Raw genomic sequence first — 13171 nt, 5'->3', positions numbered from 1 at the left:
TTAGTCTCCTCTTACGACAAGCATGGGTTACTGAAGATTCATTCTAACCCGGACCTTCACGGGTCCTCAGGTCACGTGAGACAGTTTTGGTGGGAAAGTGGGGCTCCAGATTGGTGAGTGCATTTCTACTCTTCTTGGGAACAAAGCGATTCAAGTTTCCACTTAACCGTCGAAAGGGAAAGAGAGATAAGCAATATAGCATGCGTCAGGATGAGTATAAGATATCAAAATTACATATATCTTAAAGAGTATTACATGCTGATTTAAATATATATTTAAATTTCAACTAATTACCATGAGAAAAGTAAAGGTATTCAGAATGTTATATCAGACATGGACACATTTGCAAGAAAAACATGATACTTATTCAAATGCTCTATTAATTCATTAGCTTTACTGTCATGTGTCATTATAAACCAGTGAAATAAATATAACAGAGTATTCAGGTGAATACCCCGCACCCCGCTATTATTTGGCACACTCACATCAGCTGTTGCAAGGGAGGCCAAGGCCAGGCAGCATTCTCCTCAGACACACTCTTTCATTACTGTGATAAATTTTCTTCCTCATGTTTTTAGTTTAGGGCTGTTGTTAGAAAGAAAAAACAAACAACATATGCATGAATGCCTATGCAAATACCCATGGAATACATAATACCCATAATTACAAATGGCAGCAGTGGAATGACATCAGTGGATAAAACTGAAATAGGTTTGGACATTCTAGTTGCCAGATCAGCACATTGATAAGAATTGCCCTTAATCCTTTCATCAGTTTGAATTGAAGTAGCAGCATAAAACTAGGTGACATAGTGTTCACATTTATCTGTTCTTCATTGCAGAAACTTTGCCTGAAAATGAGGACCACTATGGTGTAGAGATGGAGATGTATCTGAAGCTTGAGGATGTGTTGCAGCCAGGGGAGAAGGATAACTCGGAACACAACGGGGGCATCCTCAGGTTCTCTACCACAAGTGAACGTGGAAAGCTCCCCACAAGAGGGAAGCAATCAGGACTGACTGCCATGATGACTGTCCAGAGAAGGAAGACTGTGAGGAGGTCTGAGATGCTGCCGGTCATTGAGGACTGGCGAGGGGAGAAGGAGGATAGTGAAGGCGAGCTACCAGAGTTTCATACCAGTGGCTTTGTACGGGGAGTAGACAAGCAACAACAGCATGTTATCAGTAGTATTTCTCCACAACACACTGAAGCAAACAGCGACAAAAATAAATCCCATAAAGATAAAATGAAGCAAGATCTAAACATTCTGCACACAAAGAGGGAAATTAGCTTAATCAAACCTATCACAATAGATGATAGTGATTTTGAAGAAGATGCTCCATTTGCAGTGATAGACATGAAACAAGAAGAAGATTCCTTAGATTGTGATGAGTGGAATATGGATTTAAGTCTTGGTCAAGAGAAGGGAAAAATGTGTATTGCTCGTACAGAATGTTTTGATGTTACAGATCATCAAGTCAATTCCACAATGTTACACAAACATACTGATGTGATTTCTCAGGGTAGCGTGCCCACTTGCCCTTTACAGCTAGGAACATTCATGATCAGACCAGCTCCGCCTTTGCAGGAGGTTGATATGGTATTCAGTGATCTTAGAAATGAAGCTGAGTTACCTCCCTTAGATCTTAAGCCACTTGTTCGCGAGTGGTATGAGGAAAATTTTGGACCAGCAGGGCGTGTTTTTGTGAGTACCTGGGAGAAGCAACATCAAGTTTCAGTTGGGACAGATCTGGAAGTTTGTGATAGTACTGCACTGTGCAGCAATCTGAGTGCTACCACAGGTGACAAGACGAATGTGTTACTGTCTGATGATCAAAGGGGGAGGACATACTCTCAATACGCAGATGGTCACTGCAGGTATCAGTGACCAGTCCAGTTCTGACTCCGATGTACATACATTTACTTGGATGAAACCTGTACCAACAAGGCCTGAAAGGAACACAGCAAAGGATAATCTATCAGTGCTCAAACTAAATAATTTGAAAAGCGTTCCCACAGGTGCTGAACATTTTCCCTCACAAAAGCCAGAAAAAAAAGTTTTGGAAACATGTGACAAAGCTAGTGTTGATATCATAGACCTTGGTGTAAGTATGAATAGAAGTGCAAATTTCAGGAAGAGTATAATGACAAAAGATGACCATAGGATTGTTATAAGTGATAAGCCTAACAAGCTGGAGCAAGAGACAGACCGTATTCACAGTCTGCACACTGAGGGTTTTGCAAATGAACTTGGGTCACAACATTCATATCTTGAAGATGACATAATGAATGATCAGTACCCAGATGTCGGTACACCCCAAACATTACATGGTGCCAGATTCCCTCACCCAGAGGCACTGTCCTTCACACAGGCCCTATTGTGTGTGCAGAGTAGTGAGGAACACCCACATGACCATGGGGAGCTTGTACTTGAAGACCTCAAACAAGGGGAACATCAACTGGGCCAAGGTCAGCTGGTGGTGGAAGACTACAGACAGAAGGAGCACTTAGAGGACCATCAACAGGTTGTGGTGGAAGACTTCAGACAGGATCACTTACAGGACCAGGAACAGCCTGTGGTGGAAGACAACAGACAGAAGGAGCACTTAAAGGACCAGGAACAGCCTGTGGTGGAAGACAACAGACAGAAGGAGCACTTAAAAGACCAGGAACAGCCTGTGGTGGAAGACAACAGACAGAAGGAGCACTTAAAGGACCAGGAACAGCCTGTGGTGGAAGACAACAGACAGAAGGAGTACTTAAAAGACCAGGAACAGCCTGTGTTTGAAGACAACAGACTGAAGGAGCACTTAAAGGACCAGGAACAGCCTGTGGTGGAAGACAACAGACAGAAGGAGTACTTAAAAGACCAGGAACAGCCTGTGGTGGAAGACTTCAGGCAGGATCACTTACAGGACCAGGAACAGACTGTGGTGAAGGACCTCAAACAGGACACAGATGATATTGGTCATTTTATGCCAAGCTTTAATTTGTTTGATAATGATTCAGATTATGACGATGGATACCAAGATGAGCAGCAAACTAATTTATGTTCTTCTTCATCTGATGCTATAAAGCATTCATTTTCTGAGATAAAGGTGACCCAGGACAAAAGTACATCTATCAAGTCTGCTCCAGAAGTGATGTCTAGTGATGAGCAACAACATTCAGAAGTTCCTGATGTGACTGCAGCATCTCAGCCTCACTCAAACAACGATGGGGACGATTTTGACATGCCACGATTTGACCTTGAATTTGACCTTGATGATGATATCATACCACCATCCCCTATGGCAGCTCAAACATTTTCTCAGATGTCCTTAAGTCGTTCACAAGTTAGTATCCCTAGTCGGAAAAAATTAAACTTCAAGGAGACTAATGACTTTGTTTCTGAGGAGAGAGATGAGGATGTGACAGCCATGCAATGTGGGACTGCTGGTAAGACATCAAATGAAGTGCAGCATATGTCCCGGGACAATCCACTTGATAATGATATAGGCACAGTGAACTTACCTAATAGTCCAGGATCAAGTGCACTGACTGAGGGAAAAATTATGAATAAGACCTCTGCTTCAAAAGCAGTCACAATGTCTCCCTCAACTGTGTTTGACAAGGCAGATCAAGGAGACATTCTGAATTCAATGCCCAGAACCCCATTCCTCAACAGTCCTTTGTCAAGCCATGTTCGAAGTAGCACTCCTAAGATTGGGATGTCCAAGATGGCCTCATGCATCTCACATCTGGCCCAGATTGCTACCCCAGTAATGAACACAGTCTCCACCAGGATTACGACTGGTATGCTGACCAGTCCACATCCTACGCTGGCACAAACAAACCAGCTGTCTAACAGTCCCAGCAGCTCCACACACAGCAGTCCACATGAAGGTTGGTATTTAGACATTGAACTTGCAACATTTGGAAACGACATTAAAAATCTCACATTTGCAGATTGATTAATGTTGTGAGACAAAACACTTTTTACATGTTGATATGGAATATATGTCATAGTGTATAGGTAACTTAATTTCAGGGCTTATAGACCCCAAAGCCACATAATCCTCTTCATCAAATCAAAATGCAATTGTACACAATTATTCATTTACAGCTTAACTTATCTACTGAGGTGATAGATTCTGTTGTAGCCATAGCTAGTTTTACCAGGGAATGTTTTAAGGTTTTGTCCTCAATTTATCACTGCTGTTGTCAGTAGTATCATATATGTAATGTCTATCTCCTTTATAATCCTGGTAAATGTTATGTCAGGGTCATCCTCCCGTATGTACGGCTTTCTGGAAAATATCTCTAGCAAGGCTAATTCTGCAAATACTTACAGACACTTTGTCGTACATACAAATAGCATACCCTCTATTGCATCAGTGCCAGATTTATTGTTTTAAAAAACATCTCCATATTTCCAACAGAAATACTCTTCACTGTCAACTACCCATAACCACTTGTGAGATTTATTGTATCTGGATGGTCCAAAGCTAACACCAGCTTTCATGGAAATACAGAAGTGATTGGACAAGTATGCCATATAGGATCTAGAGTATACAGATGATAGCCACAGTTCTCTGCCAACAGAAATCTTTTCAAATTAGGAGATAAACGTACTGTGTTTGGAAATTAGATGAATGTTAGACAGAATTTATAGTCTCTAAATTTCATTTGAATCTCCATTCTACCATAACCGATTTAAAATTGAACTTCTTCGTTCTGCGGAAGACACTACGTCATCCGGCATGGGACGAGAGACGATTTGAATTCATCTGTGAAGGGAGTGGTAGATGCCGTTCGTATTTTGAGATAGGTTGAAATTTGAAGTGACCGTGGAAAATGATTGACTGACTGTCGAATCTGAACCCTGCAGAATCGAAGAATAGATCCTGCTCAGTGTCAAGGAAATGCCAAGGAAATTCAATGTACCTGCCACTGCACTATTATGTCGTGACAAGATCCTCACCATGGAATGTACTCCACATCTGGGAGCATTTGGTCAGGTAGTGCTCTCTTGGGAACAGCCTCATTTTCTCATGTTTGCGATGTCACCCAACAATTAGGTGCCAACATATGTCAGTCTAGGTCTGGACCCTCAAGCTTATTCAGTGAATGTCAACTTCATGGGAGAATGTAACAGCTTATGCAATTCCATCACCAGCAATGTTCCCCAAAATGAAATCCTATTAAGACATTTTAACTAGTGGCACCAGCATGTCCCACATCACCATGGTTTCTGGATCTTTTCTGGCTCCTACTGGATCGACCTCTTGAATTGCCCCTCTGGCCAACACTGCTCAGGCAACCGAGCACCAACAGAATCTGGAGCAGCTCCACCTTCACGTCCAAGGACACCTCGCTTCAGTTGGATTTTTGCACTAGGTTTCCTCTGCTGTTATGCAGTCAGTCAGACCTTCAATATCTGCCATGTATGATTTTAAATGGAACCAATTTCAGTAGTGGAGACTCCTATAGCTGTTCCAGTTGTATTGATTTTCTTAAACATCTACTAAAGAACAGCACCTATTATGTGGCATTTGAAGGGGTATTGCTCTGCTATAGCTTCAGTTCTTACCAAGCAAGGAATCCACATGGGGAAAGATTCTATACTCACAGGCTTGCCCTGTTGTTTTTAGATTGAAGATATCCCTAATCATCGTATCTCTACCAATGGGATATATCTGGAGTATTATGAGTACTTCTAAGTCATCCGTTTGAGCCTATGGACAAAGCATCAATCTCTTGTCTTGCTTGGAAAACTGCCTTCCTCATGGCTTTTTCCACAGCTTCTAGGATATAGTGATGTTCTCCAAGAATCCATCAATAGTTATACTTACAGCACTCCTGTGATTTCTAGCCAAGAAAGTCTTCCATGGTACCACCAGGACAGCACTTTCACACACTATACCAACTCGGGCTTCTATGTTTGACCAAGTATTAGCTAAAGGGACTTTGAATGGTACATCCAGAGGACTGACCCCTTCAGATGAGGGTGTTTTTGTTTCTGGATATCTCAGATTAGACCACATCAGTTGCCGCCAGGTTCAAAAATACTATTAATCTCACTTCCACTGTGGTTCAACAGACTCTCCAGTGTATGGATCACTCAGACAGTCCTCTACTGTGACCTGGAAAACCTTACCCCTGGAACAGGTCATGTCAGACTGCCAGTGGGCATCATCTACTTACTTACACATCTTACTGTATCTTATCTTTTGTAGTGGCATAGAAGATCTGCCAGGTCTCAATGACCTACTGGGGCAAAAGGGTATATATAGAATGTTGTCAGCGAAAAGGAGTTCAGAGTGTTGTCTCAACCACCAGATGCAGGTTGTCTTAACAGTTAATATTTATTCTCTGTTGTGTATTGTTGTCTTCCTTACTTGTTTTACAGTACTCTGAGCCTACTAAACCTTATGTGGGATTTGGCAGTCAAGCATTTGAGAGTCGTATTTGTAAGATTTTGTACATTGTCAACAGTGAAAACACTTAATAGAATACTACCTCTAACGCTTGAGTATTAAGGCCCACCGATCCATTCCTTACCTTCTTTTAAGGTACCTCTAGGAAACATTATATGGAAGGAGAGGTAACTCAATCTCGGTTAGGGGACCACAAGGAAGAAAGACAGCACGTTTGGTTGGACTTCAATTATAATAGGAATGACAAGTCTTTATGGCTGATCAACTTCTTTATTGTATAATAGCGACATTTTGGTATAGATACAATGCCGTACGGTAATTCCGCGCACCTAAGCACATCGATCGCAACAAGGCAACTAACGTCTCTTATTTTTTGTGGTTTACGTGACTAAACATGATGGTATGCATCATATTTACCTAGAAATATAAGTTTTATTGACGACTATAAGATTCTAAGGTTGAATTATGCAATACGGTTGACCTTACCGCCGCTCTGACGACATCACTTGCTGTCCGGTAATTCTGCGCAGCAACTGATGCGCATAACATCCAGCTGGAGATCCGAAGTATGGAAGCGTATTAGGGCCAGATTATTTTCAAAAATCACTTCATCAATGTAAGGAAGAGTGTTTCATATTAAATCCAATTATGAATAATGAAGAAAAAGGTTTAAAAGTCTGAAGAAAACTAATTTTCATAAAACTGTCAATTTATCTGTCAATTACTGTTATTTACTTACCTTTAGTGTTTAAAAGCAAGTCCCTTGTAGAAATGTCCCGATTTCAACCGTAAATGTGGTAGCAGACGATGTATACCTTCGATACGGAAGTACGCTATTGCAGCTGCTCAGAAGCAGAAGTACCGGACTCGCTTGTACTTATTCCCTTTATATTCTTTTAAACCTTAAGTTTCAGGAATAAGGCAATCAAGTATTAGAGGTAGTATTCTACGAATTATTATCATTGTTACCAATGTACAATTTTCTGACTCATATATACGTGTAAGAGGCTTAAGGAAGGAGATTACTGTCACAACTGGTTATGGATAGTGATGATGTGTTAAAAGTCTGAAGAATTCTATTGTGATATGACAGGCAAAATAGAGGATTTTGGCACATCATAGTGGTCATATGCTTTGAATAGGTAACAGTGGTAACTACTATTCGATGTTCCTAGTTTTGTAGGTATTATTTCTGAAAAGGGCTTTTCTAGGCATATGAAAGAGTTGACGGAAGACACATAAAGGAACATCCTACTGTACCTCATCTTTGGGTGTTGTAGGTTATTGGACAGAGCTCAGTAAATCTGAGGAGGAGAGTTTCCATGTCATTAGGAAAAGGAAAGTGGCAGCCATTCTGGATGATACTGACACTTCCTTCTCTCTGCAACATAGACAGGAAAGTGGAGGTATGTCATATTTGAGGAATAACCCTCTGAATACGGTAAAATATACAGTACATGAAGCCAATGGGTTTATAAAGCCATGTTTAACATTGTAAAATGCTTCACCAAAAAATGCCAACACTACTTTATCCAGGTGCCACAAAGTTGTCCAAGATAGGTGTTGAGGTGCTGGTTCTCATACCAACAGATCACTTGTTGAATAGTGTCCCATGATTAAAGTGAAGTAACTTTATATGATAACACAAATACAGATCCTACTGATTGCTTCACCGCCTGTTTCAGATTGGATTCTCCGATAAAAACACAGTTAGTTATGCTCTGCATCTTAGAAACGTACTCTACACACATGTGTAATTTTGCCCTTTGTTTAGTTTTGCCCTGTACTATTTAAATTTCAGCTCACTCGGACACAGTCTTCCTTATGCGTATAAACATTAGCTGTCAAAAGAGCCTCATAATAAAAGACTGTGTGATTTTGATTTCTATCAATGTATGGGAAAATGTCATATCTTTGCTTATTGTTACTCAATATAGAGAACTTTAGGGACTATTTGCTGTCCTTATTCCTATCAATGCATGTCCCTGTATATATGTCAGTGTTGTGGTTGTCAGATGAGAATGTCCCGTCCTTCAAGACTCCATCTCGACCTGCAGCCAGAAAAAAGCAGAAGATGAAGGTAGGGCTGCGTTTTGACACCTGGGAGTTAAGGACCACTGGTATGTCATGTCACGTCTCATTGCAGAGAATTCAGGGCAGTACTATCATGTCTCATTGCAGAGAATTAAGGGCAGTACTATCATGTCTCACTGCAGAGAATTCAGGGCAGTACTATCATGTCTCATTGCAGAGAATTCAGGGCAGTACTATCATGTCTCATTGCAGAGAATTCAGGGTATTACTATCATGTCTCATTGCAGAGAATTCAGGGCAGTATCTCATTGCAGAGAATTCAGGGTAGGGTGTCATATGTCTCATTGCAGAGAATTCAGGGCATCATGTCTCATTGCAGAGGAATTCAGGGCATTACTATCATGTCTCACTGCAGAGAATTCAGGACAGTACTATCATGTCTCATTGCAGAGGAATTCAGGACAGTACTATCATGTCTCATTGCAGAGAATTCAGGGCAGTACTATCATGTCTCATTGCAGAGAATTCAGGGTATTACTATCATGTCTCATTGCAGAGGAATTCAGGGCAGTACTATCATGTCTCATTGCAGAGAATTCAGGGCAGCACTATCATGTCTCAATGCAGAGAATTCAAGGCAGTACTATCATGTCTCATTGCAGAGAATTCAGGGCAGTACTATCATGTCTCATTGCAGAGAATTCAGGACAGTACTATCATGTCTCATTGCAGAGAATTCAGGACAGTACTATCATGTCTCATTGCAGAGAATTCAGGGTATTACTATCATGTCTCATTGCAGAGAATTCAGGGCAGTACTATCATGTCTCATTGCAGAGGAATTCAGGACAGTACTATCATGTCTCATTGCAGAGAATTCAGGGCAGTACTATCATGTCTCATTGCAGAGAATTCAGGGCAGCACTATCATGTCTCAATGCAGAGGAATTCAAGACAGTACTATCATGTATCATTGCAGAGAATTCAGGACAGTACTACCATGTCTCAATGCAGAGAATTCAGGACAGTACTATCATGTCTCAATGCAGAGGAATTCAGGACATTACTATCATGTCTCATTAAGAGGAATTCAGGACATCTATCATGTCTCATTAAGAGGAATTCAGGGCAGTACTAGCATGTCTCATTACAGAGGAATTCAGGGCAGTACTGTCATGTCTAATTGCAGAGGAATTCAGGGCAGTACTATCATGTCTCATTAAGAGGAATTCAGGGCAGTACTGCCATGTCTAATACCTTGGCATTCAGAATGTGGCTCTATCATGTCTCATGCCAGGGAGCCCATGGTTGCGCTGTTATGTCCCATCTCAGGGCATTCAGGACAGCATTATCATTTCAGGGCTGCACTGTCACATCTCATGTCAGAATTCAGAACTGTACTTTTATGTCTCATGTCAGCATTCACATTTACACTGTCATGATTAGTATCAGGGAATTCAGGGTGGTACTGTTGTATCAGGGTGTTCAGGGCCACACTGTCATCATTAGTATCAGGGAATTCAGGGTGGTACTGTTGTATCAGGGTGTTGAGGGCCACACTGTCATCATTAGTATCAGGGAATTCAGGGTGGTACTGTTGTATCAGGGTGTTCAGGGCCACACTGTCATCATTAGTATCAGGGAATTCAGGGTGGTACTGTTGTATCAGGGTGTTGAGGGCCACACTGTCATCATTAGTATCAGGGAATTCAGGGTGGTACTATTATGTCAGGGTGTTCAGGGCCACACTGTCATCATTAGTATCAGGGAATTGGTACAGGGTGAGGGCCACACTATTATATCAGGGGAATTCAGGGTACTGTTATATCAGGGCCACCACACTGTCATCATTAGTATCAGGGAATTCAGGGTGGTACTATTATATCAGGGTGTTGAGGGCCACACTGTCATCATTAGTATCAGGGAATTCAGGGTGGTACTATTATATCAGGGTGTTCAGGGCCACACTGTCATCATTAGTATCAGGGAATTCAGGGTGGTACTGTTGTATCAGGGTGTTGAGGGCCACACTGTCATCATTAGTATCAGGGAATTCAGGGTGGTACTATTATGTCAGGGTGTTCAGGGCCACACTGTCATCATTAGTATCAGGGAATTCAGGGTGGTACTATTATATTAGGGTGTTGAGGGCCACACTGTCATCATTAGTATCAGGGAATTCAGGGTGGTACTGTTATATCAGGGTGTTCAGGGCCACACTGTCATGGATGAGTATCAGGGAATTCAGGGTGGTACTGTTATATCAGGGTGTTCAGGGCCACACTGTCATCATTAGTATCAGGGAATTCAGGGTGGTACTGTTGTATCAGGGTGTTGAGGGCCACACTGTCATCATTAGTATCTAGGAATTCTGGGTGGTACTGTTATATCAGGGTGTTCAAGGCCACACTGTCATCATTAGTATCAGGGAATTCAGGGTGGTACAATTATATCAGGGTGTTCAGGGCCACACTGTCATCATTAGTATCAGGGAATTCAGGGTGGTACTGTTGTATCAGGGTGTTGAGGGCCACACTGTCATCATTAGTATCTAGGAATTCTGGGTGGTACTGTTATATCAGGGTGTTCAAGGCCACACTGTCATCATTAGTATCAGGGAATTCAGGGTGGTACAATTATATCAGGGTGTTCAGGGCCACACTGTCATCATTAGTATCAGGGAATTCAGGGTGGTACTGTTGTATCAGGGTGTTGAGGGCCACACTGTCATCATTAGTATCTAGGAATTCTGGGTGGTACTGTTATATCAGGGTGTTCAAGGCCACACTGTCATCATTAGTATCAGAAATTCAGGGTGGTACAATTATATCAGGGTGTTCAGGGCCACACTGTCATCATTAGTATCAGGGAATTCAGGGTGGTACTGTTGTATCAGGGTGTTGAGGGCCACACTGTCATCATTAGTATCTAGGAATTCTGGGTGGTACTGTTATATCAGGGTGTTCAAGGCCACACTGTCATCATTAGTATCAGGGAATTCAGGGTGGTACAATTATATCAGGGTGTTCAGGGCCACACTGTTATGATTAGTATCAGGGAATTCAGGGTGGTACTACTATGTCAGGGTGTTCAGGGCCACACTGTCATGATTAGTATCTAGGAATTCAGGGTGGAAGTATTATGTCAGGGTGTTGAGGGCCACACTGTCTTCATTAGTATCAGGGAATTCAGGGTGGTACAATTATATCAGGGTGTTCAGGGCCACACTGTCATGGATGAGTATCGGGGAATTCAGGGTGGTACTGTTGTTTCAGGGTGTTGAGGGCCACACTATCATCATTAGTAGCAGGGAATTCAGGGTGGTACTATTATATATCAGGGTGTTGAGGGCCACCCTGTTATGATTAGTAGCAGGGAATTCAGGGTGGTACTGTTGTATCAGGGTGTTCAGGGCCACACTTGTCAAATACTTTTCATTTTAGACTTTAATTCTTCTGGGCAAAATGACTTTTCACAAGAAATTTTCTTTTGGAAAAGATGGCATGTTTTGGGGTTGATTAGGTTGTTGTAACTTTTTTGTTTCTTGGCCATTCAGTTAGATTTCTCCAGTGATGAGGAGACAGAGAGTGGCACCAGTTCCACCAAGGCCTGTAGTCAGACATCTCAAGCCCATCATAGCAGCAGTCACACCAGTGATGATGATGATGATGATGATGATGATTTCCAGCTGGGTGAGCTAAGATATAGCTCTTCCGTTAGATTATATAGTAATGAGAGACTCATCTGTCTAATGGCTGTACTTTAGCTTGAAGCGGGGGATATAGTATTAGGCTCCGTCCGTCCGTCCGTATGTACAAATTGGAATATCTTAAGAACAGTTGACTAGATTCTTTTCATACTTGGTACCTAGGTTCATCACAGTATGCGAAAGGTCCCAGTCAGGTTTGGTGACCTTGAACTTCATTTCAAGGTCAAAAGGGCACTTTGACGTTTTACCTTTGTCAGCAAGATATCTCAAGAACCGTTCACTGGATTTTCTTCATATTTTACACCTAGCTTCATGTAGAGAAGGTGCAGGGCCCAGTCGATTATGGGGACCTTCACATAATTTTCAAGGTCAGAGCGACACTTTGAAGATTTCAGCATGTTAAGATTGTCAGCAAGATATCTCAAGAACAGTTCACTGGATTTTCTTCATAGACTTTCAAGACTTCTCTCTCTTGATTTTTTTTGATAAGCAATTTCTTTATTACTATATTTTGCATATTTCATACACCATGACATTCATGTCAAGGTCAAAGTGAGTCTTGAAAATATTTGTGTGTTTGAACAACTACAGAGCAAGATATCATGATGGTCATGTTTTTGTTGACATTTAACTTCATCTTAAACTATGACCAAATGTGACCGAAGCAGAATGAGTGGCTAAATTCATCTCACCATACTGTCATGCTTTCAGTTACTGCTTATCTGACTTATACTTACAGGCAGACAAATATAGCTGAAATATTGCTCACCCTGGCTGTAGAATACATTCACTCACCAATTCCTAATAATTCAGCTGTCCTTATGTTGCTGAAACTTTCAAAACATTCACTCTGACTGGTTGAAGATATATTGTCACCTAATTTTTGTTTTCTACAAAGGCAAAGCTACTGGTAGGAACCGAATGGTGAATGCATCAAAGATAAAGAAGAAAAAGAAAAAACGAGAAACAATCAAGGTATGTTAGTTATTTTAACATTTCAAGCATTGTTA

The 13171-nt window shown here is 41.4% G+C and overlaps 2 protein-coding genes across 4 annotated transcripts in view; both read left to right on the top strand.

Moving 5' to 3' along the window:
- Window positions 1–1897, top strand: part of LOC124256052 (Fanconi anemia group M protein-like) — a 77491-nt gene extending 75594 nt beyond the window's left edge. Inside the window, 1 exon segment of the mRNA XM_046689981.1 lies at window positions 842–1897. Coding sequence (XP_046545937.1) covers window positions 842–1887 — 1046 coding nt within the window. The 3' untranslated portion in view covers window positions 1888–1897.
- Window positions 1898–1927: 30 nt separating this feature from the next.
- LOC124256062 (Fanconi anemia group M protein-like) overlaps window positions 1928–13171 on the top strand; it is a 47506-nt gene continuing 36262 nt past the window's right edge. For 2 of the 3 annotated variants that reach the window (XM_046690000.1, XM_046690007.1), the window contains exon 1: window positions 13059–13136. Coding sequence is in view for 1 of the 3 variants with exons in the window: in XM_046689991.1 (XP_046545947.1) it covers window positions 1928–3884; window positions 7699–7824; window positions 8434–8498; window positions 12009–12144; window positions 13060–13136 (2361 nt within the window). In the remaining 2 variants the exon portion in view is untranslated. Of the gene's footprint in view, window positions 3885–7698; window positions 7825–8433; window positions 8499–12008; window positions 12145–13058; window positions 13137–13171 lie in introns of those variants that run through there. The other variant, XM_046689991.1, reaches the window with a different exon arrangement.

Source organism: Haliotis rubra, unplaced genomic scaffold (assembly GCF_003918875.1).
Source record: "Haliotis rubra isolate DU_JTF1 unplaced genomic scaffold, ASM391887v1 Scf116, whole genome shotgun sequence".
NCBI classification, from domain to species: Eukaryota; Metazoa; Mollusca; class Gastropoda; order Lepetellida; family Haliotidae; genus Haliotis; species Haliotis rubra.
The sequence above is the reverse complement of the archived record's forward strand: the minus strand, read 5'-3'. Positions and strand labels throughout refer to the sequence as shown.